Source organism: Loxodonta africana, chromosome 3 (assembly GCF_030014295.1).
Source record: "Loxodonta africana isolate mLoxAfr1 chromosome 3, mLoxAfr1.hap2, whole genome shotgun sequence".
In the NCBI taxonomy this organism is placed as follows: Eukaryota; Metazoa; Chordata; class Mammalia; order Proboscidea; family Elephantidae; genus Loxodonta; species Loxodonta africana.
The window spans coordinates 86,134,776-86,148,806 of record NC_087344.1 but is presented as its reverse complement, the minus strand read 5'-3'; the positions used below and the strand labels follow the sequence as shown (position 1 = coordinate 86,148,806).

At 42.8% G+C, this 14,031-nt stretch overlaps 1 protein-coding gene across 2 annotated transcripts in view; it reads left to right on the top strand.

The window, feature by feature from the left end:
* The window catches only part of AGBL4 (AGBL carboxypeptidase 4), a 1,457,453-nt gene that overhangs the window by 1,396,145 nt on the left and 47,277 nt on the right, over positions 1-14,031 (top strand). For both annotated transcript variants that reach the window (XM_023549621.2, XM_010591301.3), the window contains exons 9-10: positions 1,908-2,060; positions 5,121-5,283. In XM_023549621.2, the coding sequence (XP_023405389.1) occupies positions 1,908-2,060; positions 5,121-5,283 (316 nt within the window). The remainder of the gene's footprint in view (positions 1-1,907; positions 2,061-5,120; positions 5,284-14,031) is intronic.

Genomic DNA, 14,031 nt, shown 5'->3' with positions numbered 1-14,031 from the left:
TGCAAAGATGACTTTTATAGGGCTCCTGTTGAATCATTGTGTATTCCACCTCCAAAACTGAGAATGATGAGTTTAATATCACACAGAGCAGTGCTTCTTGTATCTCTCCAAAGACAGCTCATGCTACCCAGAGCACTGGGAGCTCAGCAAGACGTAATTTTTCACTCCAACTCTGAGGCAAATGAAATGACAGTCACTGAGCCCACGTTCTAGAAACAACATGGTTTTCGTTTGGTTTTAACTTCGTTTGCAAGTGTCCCAAGGAGGGAGAATCTTTCTAAACTCAGACTTTTCTTCTTTCCCAGGACTATGTGCTAGAAAAAAAAAAAAAAAAAAACTAGTGCCTTTTTTTTTTTTTTTTTTTTGGAAAAGTGGCCAGGATATGCCTGACTGTTGCTAATGTTGGCCGCTGATGAGGACAATTTAATCGTGCTGGGATCAGGAAACCTTGGCTCTAGCCCTGCTAGTGCCATGAGTTTGGACAAGTCCCTTTCCCATTTAGGGCCTTTGTTACCTTTAGGAAGGATTAATAGATATAAATTAGGCTGATACAGTGAAAACCTGTGAGAGCCAGAACTCAGTGGGGCTGCCTTGTTTTTCTGGGTCTCCCAAGTTTTCCATCTTTGACAGGGTACAGTCTTACCACTTTTCTATCGCTCCTTTTAGTGGAAAATATTTGAGTTTTCCTCCTCTAACAGGTTTCCGCCTTACAGATTCTGGCTTTCACAAGTTTTACTGTATATAGGAAGAGAAGATAAGATTTGAGGGACATTGGAGACCTAATGGCCTAAAAATATCCCCAATTCTTGCCAGTCTGTTATAGTATCTAGGATATATTCCTCTGGGATCACTTGTTTAGTCATTCTGAATATAGTCACTGAGCATCTTTCGTGTGTAGGCACTGGGCTGTTTACAGACAGTCCCCCTACCTTTAGGTTGCTCATAGGTGAAAACATTAACAAATAATTAAAGTTGGAAGCGAAAGCTAATTATTGTTGTCAGGTACTGTTGAGTCAGTTCCGACTCATAGTTGACCCTATGTACAACAGAACAAAACACTGCCCGGTCCTGTGCCATCCTCACAATCATTGTTATGCTGGAGCCCACTGAGCTAATTAAAACTGTATAAAGCTAGAAAGTGCCTTGAACATGTATAAGTAGAGAACATAGAAGGACTAGTCGACATCATCTTTACGGATTACAAATTTTCTTCCGTGAACTATTTATAAATTATCAGGGAGAAGGGGGGGCATCATGGAATGAGGTTAAATAAAAGAATTAACTAAGATGTCATATGTAATGCTCCCAAAATGATGTCTGGCATGCATGAGATATACTGCAAATGACAGTAATTACTATAGCTGTAGCTTGATCCTCACTATAACTCTGACGTAGAAATTACAACACCTATTTTTTAGGTCAGGAAGCTGAGGCTTAAAGTGGAGATGTGATTTATTCTAGGGCCCCCAGCTAGAAATGGCAGAGCTGGGGCAAAACCATGTATGTAGGCCGAACGTAAATACAATTATGTTGCCTGGAGGGGATTTCTCATTAATCGGAGAAGGAAAATTCTGCTAATTTTCCTTTAGTCCTGAAAGCATTAACTGTTCTGGGTAAGTAAGATTACGACTTAACTCCCCAAATATCTCACATTTCCCAAAGACCTCTGAAAAAGAATGCTAACGGTGGTGCTTTCAGACACTGGGGGAAGATGGTGCTAAACTGATCTTCACCAGGCTAAACCGCTTTATTCACATTGCAAATGGCTGCTAGATCTGCTGACACATAGGACCAGCTGGAAAGGACCCACTTCTGGAAATGTGTGTGTGTGTATGTACACTTTCTGATTCTTTTAAGACAAGCTCTGTGATCCCGGACTTCTCATTTGTTATCCTTTCTTTCAATAGAAAACAAGCCTGGAGTTTTATATCGACATCCACGCCCACTCCACCATGATGAATGGCTTCATGTACGGCAACATCTTTGAGGACGAGGAACGGTTCCAGAGGCAGGCCGTTTTCCCCAAGCTCCTCTGCCAGAATGCTGAGGACTTCTCCTACGTAAGTCAAGAGTTCTCTGCCAGCCCCAGCTCTTCTCCACCCACCCCCTGTGCTTGCCCTCTCACTGCCTCCCTCTCTTTCTTGTCGCTCAGTTCAGAACACCTGTTCTGGGCCAGGTCTTGTGTGGGTGACAGAGATAAACAAGCTATGTCCATGCCCTCCAGTAGCTCATCACTAGTCAGGGAGAGAGAATCTTTGAAAAGGTAACATTTGTTCTGTCTGACCTGTCTTATGAGCTGGCATTTGTTTGGTTGATCTGACTCCAGTATTAACAAAGAAAAGAAACTCACTGAGCACCTCCCACATGCCAGCCCCTGCCCCAGGGGCTGAACCTAGCTCATTTCGTTTGGTATGAGCTTAGCATGTCTGCTGAAGGAGGTCCTACGCCCACCATTTTCTTCCTCCATGACTCTTTCTCAGCCTGAATTTCTTTGTCAGTAATTTGTGGGTGATAATTTTTTGCCCTGCCTACATCATAGCTTCCTGAGAGGACAAATGCAACAATAGTTATAAGAGTACTTTGCAAGCAGTAAAGAGCTCAACAAACCCTAGACACATGTTAAGGAAGATTGGAGACTGTAGGGTGGGGGTTAGAATAATTGGTAGCAAAAAATAATATTGGAAAGAGCAAGGAGAGAAGATAAGGAGGGAATTGGCATGTAGTATGGGGACATGGGAGAGAGTTTTTGTACATTTTCCTTTGTTTCAATACCAGATCTCTGGGGCCTCTTATTTCCGTGTGGCCAAAGTGGAAGAGGCCCACAAAGGTCATAGCAATTTCTGAAGCTGATGAGCTGAATACTACCTGCCCATTGCTTCAGGCCTGGACATTAGTGGAGATGATGAATTTCTCCATGTGATAAGATCTGCTTCAAATCCTGGAATCTTTGAATGCCAGTCCAGGAAGGGGACTGGGAAATCACGTAACCCAGCCTCCTCATTATGCCCAAGAGGCACCTATGGTGCAGAGAAAACGAGTGTCTGGTGCAAGGTCACCCAGCATTTGGTGGCAGAATTAAAGCAGGCAGCTTCACCATTTGGAGCTTCACTAGGATAAAAACAGCCATGTTTGTCTCTTTAGGAATCTCTGCAGGTTGTGCAGCCATGTCTTTGTGAAACCATTGCAATTTCACAGCAGACTGGCTGTCTGGGTCCAAGTTCCCTGGAAGAGTGGGTCATAGGCCCCAGAGACTCTGACAGTGGTGAGGAGGTCCCCAGGGTCTAAAAAAATGGCACAGTCCCGCAACTTTATTTCTGGGCTTGCTTGATGTTATTCCTGCTTTGCCACTTTCTTACACGCTTGGGACTGGAGTCATGGCCATCCATCCTAGTCTGATCTCTGACCCCCTTCTTCTCTGGTCCTCAGTGCCCATGTTATAAAAGAGAGAGTTGGATTTCACTACAAGGACTTTAAAGATCCATTTAGATGTAATATTCTGTGATTTTCTGATCATTTCCTTTATAAGATACATATACATATACATATACATATACATATACATATACATATACATATACATATACATATACATATACATATACATATACATATACATATACATATACATATACATATACATATACATATACATATACATATACATATACATATACATATACATATACATATACATATACATATACATATACATATACATATACATATACATATACATATATATCTGTTTCATCGTCTCTATATGTTTGTCTTCTTTTGCTGTTTTCTTTCTTTCTCTCCTTCTTCTTTCACTTCTTGTTTTATCTCCTGCTGAATAAGACACATTGTTTTATGAAACCCACAGTCTGTTTATTACTTAAATTTCCATTGGCTAGCATGGAACGCCCCTTTAACCTCAAGTGAAGTGACCCTCACAACTCTGTGAAAGAGATGTTATTATCAACACTTTACAGATGAGGAAACAGAGGCCGAGACAAATAAGGCAATTTGCTTAATATCACATAATCGGTAGGTGCTAGAACATATTTTGAAACTCTAGAGTACTTGAGACTCTGACTTGCTAGCTGTCTCTCTGCCCTCTCTCTATCCACTGTGATGGGTGTTACTGACACCCTGGTGAAGAAATAGGCATGAGTTCAGTCATCCCTAATGGAAGAAAATTATGGTGATGGAGCATTGAGTGTCTGGGATCAGTTGGTCCTGGATTCAAACCTATGCTGTTTCACTTACTAGCTGCAAGATACTCCATCTCCATGAGCTTCAGTTTCTTCATTGCCTTAGTCATCTAGTGCTGCTATAACAGAAATACCACAAGTGGATGGCTTTAACAAACAGAAATTTATCTTCTCACAGTTTAGGAGGCCAGAAGTTCAAATTCAGAGCACTGAATCTAGGGGAAGGCTTTCTCTCTCTGTTGGCTCTGGAGGAAGGTCCTTGTCTCTTCTGACCTTCAGCTCCTGGGCAGTCTTCATATAGCTTGGCACCTCTCTTCTGCCATCTTTGTTTCTCTCAATTGCTTGTTTAATCTCTTTTATATCTCAAAAGAAGTTGATTTACCTAGACTAATCCTGTCTCATTAACGTAACAAAGATGACCCATTTCTGAATGGGATTATTACCACATGCATAGAGGTTAGGATTTACAGCACCTGTTTTGGGGGGACACAATGTAATCCACAACATTCATCTATAGAGAAGCACAATTATAACACCCACTTCAAGAAGTTATTTTGAATCCTAAATGAAATACTACATGGGAAAGAGTATTATAACATAGCACTGCACAAATTTTAGTTCTGATTATCATAACATAGTTGCTTCTTTTTCCCCATCCACTGCTTCTGCTCCACCTGTCCCCATTCCAAATCAACTCTCTTTAAACATTTGTTGAATGGTAGTTACTGTGCACGAAGGACTCTGCTGATGCTTTCATTGAATTATGTTTCTTTAATCAGTTCCTGTAATAATCCAGTAAAAATGGGATTAATGTCCCACCCCTCAGATGAGGAACCTGGGACCCAGAGATGTTGTAAGATTTGCTGAAGAATCAATGGCCAGCAGGTGCCCTGCTCTAATTCTCCCCTTCTACTCTGTCTTTTACAGTCCAGCACATCCTTTAACCGGGATGCCGTGAAAGCGGGAACAGGCCGTCGCTTCCTCGGTGGACTCCTGGACCACACTTCCTACTGCTACACCCTTGAGGTCTCCTTCTACAGCTACATCATTGGGGGCACCACGGCTGCTGTGCCTTACACTGAGGAAGCCTGTATCCTTGACAGATCCCCACTAAACCCTGGGCCAGCCCCCATCCAGCTGCCAGGTCTGACAGAATTTCATGACAGGTCAAAAATTAGGTCCTCAGCTCAGGTAAGGGGTGGGACTTTGGGTTGAGGATGGAGGTGGTGCGATCTTTGGACTGTCCTGCTTGCTCCTGCCCTTTGTACTGACCTCCACCCCACAACCCCATATACACACAATTGCCTCTGCTCTAGGTCCCCAGTCTTCTCAGGCATCCTGGACCCAAAGCCAAACTATAACTTATGCTGCTCTCATCTTTCCCTCCCCTCCCCTCTCTCATGAAAACAAAAAAACCATTGCTGTCGAGTGGATTCCGACTCATTGTGACTTTATAGGACAGAGTAGAACTGCCCCATAGAGTTTCTAAGGAGTGCCTGGTGGATTCAAACTGCTGACCTTTTGGTTAGCAGCCATAGCACTTAACCTTTATGCCACCATGGTTTCCCCTCTCTCGTGAGGGAGGGTGTATTCTGCCATCTAAGGTATGTATGTAAGTACACAGGCTAGCTGACCAGCCCCAGGGTTGCTGGGGAAGAGCTTGATGATCTTGACTGTTCCTTCTAGCCCTGTAAATATAAAACTGTTTTCTCTTTTCTTCTGTCTTCCTGTGTGCTCACTCTTTCATCTTCTTTTCTCTCTTCGTTATTCTTCGTTTTCCTTGTTTCTTCTCCCCCTCACTCTCTCTCCTCTCCCTTCCATCTCTCCCTCCTCACCTGTCCTGTCTCTTTCTATCCGTACTTCTTACTTCCCTTCTCTCCTCTCTTCTTCCCATCCTCCTTTTCTCTTCATCTCTCCTCTTTGCCTCCTTTCTTCTCTCTTGTCTTTCTCCTCTCATCCTCTGTGCATTGTTCTCTCTGCCTTTGTATTTTCTTTGCCAAGTTGCTTTTTCTCTTAGTTTCTTCACCAAATTTCTCTGAAAACTCCCAAGCTTGTCATGATGAAATTCAGCGTAACTTTCTTGCTTGCTTGAGTTTTCAGGGATTATTTGGTAATTCTAATTTCAAGGTCATGAGATTAGGATTCCAGGTCCCATCTACTGTATAGAAATTGTTCTGGGTTGTGACAGATTCTGCCTTCCTTCATCCTTTTGTTTTTGGATTGACCCATTTCTCCTTTCCTAATACTTGGTTTTCTCAGAGAAGGAATTATCATTAAGGGAGGAGAAAGAAGAAGGATGAAATTAACTCCCTATATATGCAAATTCTCTCTCCCCAGAAATGGAGGTGCTCTTTTTAGCCCTTCTTCAATGCTTGGTGAGTGTGTAAGGAGTCCCCATCATTCGGTGCAGGAAAACATCCTCTGGTGAGGGCATGACTTATGCCAGGTCCACCCAGCCCATCATGGCCTGGTATGGTGGCTCCAGGTAGTTCAGTTCCTTGCTGGGGATACAGGAGGCAGGTGAGGGCTCTATCAGGAAGGGAGCTGGGCCAGGTATTAGAGAAGTGTTCCAGGCCCTGTAGAGCCCTGGACAGATCATGATAAGAATGGAGAGCCCCCTCTCTACAGTCACCAGAGACCAAGACAGTTAGCTCTGAAATCCGCTTTCATAACCACTTGGCTCAGCAAGGCCAAGGAGCAGGCTCTGCTCTGAGACAGAGGATCCTCGGTTTCCAAAGTCCTGGCAATCTCTTACGTGACATCCTGTCCCTCCCACTGGATGATGTGTGGCCCATGACTTCTCCAGGAGCCCCTAGCTCCAGCGATACATGCTTACATCTCATTCCACGCTATGACTACTTTTCACCTCCATAAAATTGTGGCAGAGGAGGTAGAGGGACTTACTAGGAAGAAAAGGAGTTTGAGCATGTTCGCCAAAGGGGATTCTGCAACCCTTATCCATGATGAGACATGGGTCCCTCCAGAAGAGGCCTGCACTTAGCTTGTGGTTGTTTTCTAATGTCAATTTTGGCGGGTTGCCCTATCCTTTCTCAGTAGCTCTGACATGCTTTTGTGCTGGAAGTAAATGCGTTTCTTAGTAGACTATCTGTCCTTTAGCCCAGGCCCATAGTTTCTTCCCATCAACACCCACCCTCATTCAATAAAAGTAAACAGACCACTTAGTATGGACCAGGAATCATACAAGGCACCAGGGATAAAATACGAAACAAGAAGTCACAGTTCCTGACTCACAGAACTTTCAGTGTACTTGGTGAGGCAGAAACGGAAAGAGGTAATCATAATACCTATTACACATTCTGTGGTGGTAGAATTACAGAAAGCTATGGGAAATTTTCATTTAACAAAAATATATTGAGAGCCTACCATGTAAAGTTCTAGGCCATGTAAAGTCCTAGGCACTGGGCATATAGCAGCAAACATACTGAAGACAAAAATGTTTTTTTTCACGGAAATTTGAACCCAGTCTTAGGATGTCAGAGAGGGCTTCCCAGCAGAAATGACATCCAGGCTGAGTTTTTAAGACTGAGTAAAAATTAACCATATTTGGCTGGACGGGTTGTTGGTGGGAGGACATTGCAGAAACAGAGGGGAGGGAGGAAACTGGAGCTGTAAGTGGCCCAATAAGGCAGAAGGACTTTGGATGCAGGAGTAAGACTGAAATGGTGGGCTGTAAGGAATTCGAACTTGGCTGTAAATTCCACGAAGAACCATTGAAGGGTTTTTAATAGGGGTGGAAAGCTACTCTGGCTGCAGTGGCAAGACGAGATTGGAATAGACTAAAACTAAAGGCGAGGATATATTTCGGTTATGACAATCCAGGTGGGAGATGACTCAGGCCTAGACTGATGGCGGTGGTAGAATATTAACCAGTTGCCAATGAGTTGATTCTGACTCATGGTGACCCAAGCGTGTCAGTAGAGCTGTGCTCCATAGGATTTTCAATGGGTAAATTTTCTGAAGTAGATCACTGGGCCTTTTTTTCCAAGGTGCCATAGAGTGGACGCAAACCTTCACTTTTGGTTAGCAGCTGAGCACCTTAACCATCTGTGCTACCCAGAGACCCTGGTGGAATATTAAGAATTTGGTATTGAGAAGAGCTGGTAATTAATTGGATGGGAGTGGCATTGGAGAACAGGAGCTAGTGATTTGAAGGAGTTAAGGGTGAATGGACTATACGTGGGAGATGTTAGGCAAACAGATTGTGATCTTTGTTGGCTTCTGGCTCCATGTCCCCATCAGAGAAAGAAATTACATGGTCTGATGGGAATAGTAATATGGTCTGGGAGAAAGTGTCCTCTGGACTGGGAGTCAGGAGATCTGGATTCTGATGACAGCACCGACCTCATCCCAGAGAGCACCCTTTAGCAAGTCCTCTAACCTCTGTGAGGTGAGCTTCCTAACCTTTAAAAAGGGACCAAGGACCTTCATACTTTTCTAACCCTTGTTATGGGAATTAAATAGAGATATCCATGAAAAAGCATGGTATTATGCAAATAGAACAGATTTTAGATTCAGATGTACCTGGGTTTGAATCCTGGCTCAGCCACTAACTAGATGTGCAGCATTGGACAACTTATATAACTTCCTCCAGCCTCAATTTTCTGATCTGTAACAGTAGAACATAATAATACTTAATCTCACTGAGTTGTGATGCAGTCAAATGTATGTCAGTGTATAGTGTAAACTTGAAATATTAAGTGAAAATTGATTAAAACATTGAAAAGGCTTATATGAGTATGAATGAGGACCTACATTTATGTTAAAGAGAGTAGACAGGGCTATTAGAGCAAAAGACAAATAAATAGCTGCCTAAGTAGGACTAATGGGGCAAAGGGCCTTGATGGAGTTGCCACAGTTAAGGACTTTGACATCAGAACACCATTTAACAGTGGGGAATGCGCAATTCCCATGATGAGTCACTTATGTCTGTCATCCAGAGTACCCCCTTCCCAGTATCAGGGTATGTGGCAGCCAGGTTAGTGAACTAGAGGATGCTGGGTGAGTGTGAGATCAGGGAAGGGCTGGGAAAAGTAGGCATCCTGAAGGATATTTCACCCCGGCTCACAGTAGGGTCCACTTCTCCACACATGTGTCTGTCAGCTTGATTTTTTTTCCTGGAAAGGCACTAGCTAAATACTGCTAGAATTTTCCTCTCTGATTTCCCTTCTCCACTATATCAGGGAAATATGGCAGTGGGCACAGTCACTGAAGCATACCTAGCTGTGTGACCTTGGGCTGGTCACCACACTAAAAAAACCCAAACCCATTGCTGTTGAGTTGATTCTGACTCATAGTTTCTCTATAAGACAGATTAGAACTGCTCCATGGGGTCTCCAAGGCTGTAATCTTTACAGAACCAGATTGCCACATCTTTCTCCCATGGTGCAACTGGTGGGTTCAAACCTCTAAACTTTCAGTTAGTAGATGAGTGCTTTAACCACTGTGCCACAAGTCCTCATGTCACCTCACTACTCTGAACCTATCTCTTCAATTTGTAAAATAAAAATAATAAGCACTTTGTGGGTTATTGGGAGGATGAAATGATGCGATGTATCTGTAATCCCCCGGAACTGCCTGCCACCTAGTAGGTACTCAACAAATAACCCTTCTGTTCCCACTTCTCTCAGCCTCATACAAGCTCCATGGCTCTCCTTCTTTGGTTGAGCCTTTAGCCAGATGATCAGGCTTTGAAGCCAGCAACTGGGGTTCAGATCCTGACTCTACCACTACTACTGGGTGGCCTCAGCAAGCCTTGTCCCATCTCTTAGCCTCAATATCTAATAATTCCTGCCTGTCTGAGTTGTGGAATGAAATTATATGTGGACTCTATCACTACTCTGGTCCCTTTCAGTTCTGACATACTAAGATCTTTCAAGTTCGAAAATCTAAAGTGATATAACTCCACACTTAGATAAATTTATGACATCAAGAACCCATAATCCTGCTATTTGGTGAATCTTAAGAGTCAGTGATTCCATAAACATATGAGTTTCCAATCTACTAGGGAAAATTAGTGCAAAAGTGTCCTGGACAGCTTTCAGTTTAGGGTTCTTAATTGAGGGGTCCACTGACAAGCTTCAAAAGGAACCCAAAAAACGTCTAAAATTTGTGCAAAACTGTAAGTAAAGATGCAGAGGTTCATTTTCTTTGCAAAGGCCCATAGTTTTCACCAGATTCTATAACAGAACATCCTCAGGGCCTTCTGCCCTGACTAGTGGTCTTTGGGGCTCTTCCTGCTCTATGTCACGGCAAGAAGACAGCTCTGGTGTGAGAGTCCTAGGTGTGAGTTGCTGAGGGCCCTGAGCAAGCTATTTAACCACTCTGAACCTGTAAAGTAAGGATAATTATCATCTACTTCACAGAGCTGCTGTGAGGATTACACGGAAGAATGCAGATAAATCTCAGGGCACATACTCAGTGCCATTAAATATTATTCCCTTGTCTTTCCTTCCTGTAGTTGTTTTCGTTGTTGTAAACTGATAAATTCCTGAGAATTTTAGATCGTTCTTCAGCAAACCCAATTTACATTTTCCTGGGCTGCCAAGTAATAAATATGCTCTGTTCAAATGATTTTAAAAAAAAAAAAGAACAAGAGAAGTTAAACTGGAATCATAAAGTAACCTAGAGCTTCTTTGACCTTTGTTTACGGCCTGGTTACAAGCCAAAAGGAAATAGATCTTTCATATAACGTATAAGAAAAACATTGGGAACAGTGACTGGGTCCTGGCCAGATTGGTTTCCACGCAGGCCTGTAGTTGTGGACACCTTAAAATCAGAAAATGTAGTAGAAGGACGTGACTGGTGTGGGCAAGAGAAGATGCAGAGATTTAGAATTTAGTTAATTGAGTTGGTCTTGATTCAGAACCTACTAAATGCTTTGTGCTGGGCCCTCTAAAGCATATATCAGACATTGAAGATATAATTTATTTACTCATCCATCTAATAAATACTCATTAGACACTAGAAACAGACATATGAGTAAGGCGTGGCACCTGCCTTCAATAAAGAAACAGTTTAGAGGACGAAATAAATGTAAAGAGGCATCAGCTTCTCAGAGGGATTAATGCTCCAGCAGAGGGGAATTCTGATGGCTGCAGAAGCACACAGGAATCATCTAACCCAGCCCGGGGTTGGCAGGGGAGGAATTGGGAAGAAAGACTTCCTGAAGGAAGAAAAGCTAGAGCTCAGTCCTCAAGGATGAATAGGACATAGGCAGGAAGAGTTGGAGCAGCCTTTCCAGCAGAGGGAGAAGTACAGGAGAAAGCCCAAAGGCCAGAGAGAGCGTCCTGTGTCCAAAGCATCAGAAAGTGGTTGGGGCTGGGCTGGAAGCAGCAGGTGGGTCCACTGGGACAGCAACTTTTCTCCCTCAGCTTCAGGCATACCATTCTCCTAGTCTGAGTGGCGACTCCACCCTTAGAAACACCAGAGGCCAAGGCTACACCGTTTGAAGCCCCAGAGGTCGTGGCCATACCCTTTGACACTGAGGCAGCTTGGCTCCCTGTTTTCCTTGTCTCTTCAACTTCTGCTTCCTGGTTTCTTTTCTCTTCAGCTTCTGCTTCCTGGTTTCTTGGCCTCTAGCAGCCTTGGGCCTCTCTGACAGTGTCTGCCCTGCTGGGGCAAGTGTTCCAAAGCTCCGTAGCTCCACCAATAGTTGCCTGCAGGCACCCCACTCTGCCAGTAAACGTTGGCCGAAAGGCACTCAATTCTCTTGCTCCATGGGTTGGCAATCCTAACTCCACTGATAAGTGCCTAGAGGTACTCCACTCTGCCAGGAAGCCTCCTGTGCACAGGCACTCAGCTGTCTTGCTTCATAGGTTGGCTCCAGTGCTGTCTGGTGCTGGTCTCCTGGTTCTGTTGCTGCCAGTTCTCTGCTACTGCTTCTCACCATCTGCACCATCTCCTCTATCCATTCAGTTTCAAAACTTCTTCCACATTTTAGGTATCTGTTAGAGCAACACCCCACTCTGTCCTCTGTCAGTACCAAATTCTGTCTTGGTGTTCTGGTGCTGCTGTAACAGAAATACCACAAGTGGATGGCTTTAACAAACAGAAGTTTATTCTCCCACAGTCTAGTAGGCTAGAAGTCCAAATTCAGGGCATCAGCTCCAGGGGGAGGCTTTCTTTCTCTGTCGGCTCTGGAGGAAGGGTCTTCTCATCAATCTTCCCCTGGGCTAGGAGCTTCTCCGTGAAGGAACCCCAGGTCCAAAGGATACGCTGTGCTGCCAGTGCTTCTTTCTTGGTGATATGAGGCCACCCCTTTCTGCTTGTTCCCCTTTCCTTTTATCTCTTGTAAGATAAAAGGTGGTGCAGGCCTCACCCCAGGGAAACTCCCTTTACATTGCATAAGAGATGTGACCTTAGTAAGGGTGTTACAATCCCATTCATCCTCTTTAACATAAAATTACAATCACAAAATGAAAGACAATGATGCAATACTGGGAATCATGGCCTAACCAAGTTGATGGATATTTTGGGGGGACACAATTCAGTTCAGGACATTTACTGTAAACTTGAAATAATTAAAACTGTGTGGTATTGACACACAGATATATAAATGATTGGAACAGAATAGAAGGTTCAAAAACAACTCAAATACATACAAAAAATTTATATGATAAATATGACTTCAAATCAGTGGGAAAAAGCTGAATAATTCAATTAGTGGTGCTGGGACAATTAGCTGTTATCTATAAATAAAAACTTAATCCTTACCTCAAAACCTACATCCAGACAAACTGAAATAGAGACACAATATTTAAATGTTAAAAATGAAACAATAAAAGCAACAGGACAAAGAATGTAAGTATTAGATGAAGAAGCCATAAAATGAAAGATTGATAAATCTAACCATATATTTACAAATTCCTGCATGGAAAAAGCATTTCTGCATGGAATTAAAGCCAAAATATAAATGACAAACTGAGTTGAAATAATTTTTATACTGTACATAAAGACTAATTTATATAATATATAAAAAGTTTCTACAAATCAAAAACTAAAGACTAACAACCCATTTTTTTTTAATGGGCAAAGGATATGAATTTATAGAAAAGAAAATGCAAAGTTCTTAAATATATAAAACATGCTCAACTATATAATTAAAGATAATAATAATAATAAGAGAAATTCAAATGTAAACTAATCTTCTATATCATTTCTCACCCATCAAATCGGTTAATAGGCTGTCCCTTGTAAGTTTCTTCAGTTATACCCTCTTCCTATGCTGAAGATCCCTTGATTTGGGTGGATGCATCTATCTGCTCAGGCTGGTTGTTTATGGTCTCTTCCTCACTACCTGGTGGTCTGGCAGTTTACACCCAGTTAAGGTTACTGCATTCCTCAAGCGGCATTTTTGGTCTGAAGAAAGATAATAAATAAAGGAAGAAAAATTGGTTTTGTGGATCCTTCTTTTGCAAGTCCTGCCTAGTGGTTTCATATCTCACTTTGAAATGTGGTATCTATGGACAGTGAATAAGGAAGACCGAAGAAGAATTGATGCCTTTGAATTGTGGTGTTGGCGAATATACCATGGACTGCCAAAACGATGAACAAATCTATCTTAGAAGTACAACCACAATGCTCCTTAGAAGCAAGGGTGGCAAGACTGCATCTTAAATACTTTGGACATGTTGTCAGGAGGGATCAGTCCTTGGAGAAGGACATCATGCTTGGCAGAGCACAGAGTCAGTGGAAGAGAGGAAGACCCTCAATGAGGTGGATTGACACAGTGGCTGCAACAATGAGCTCAAGCATAACAACGATTGTAGGGATGGCTCAGGACCAGGCACTGTTTCCTTCTGTTGTGGAGCATAGGGTT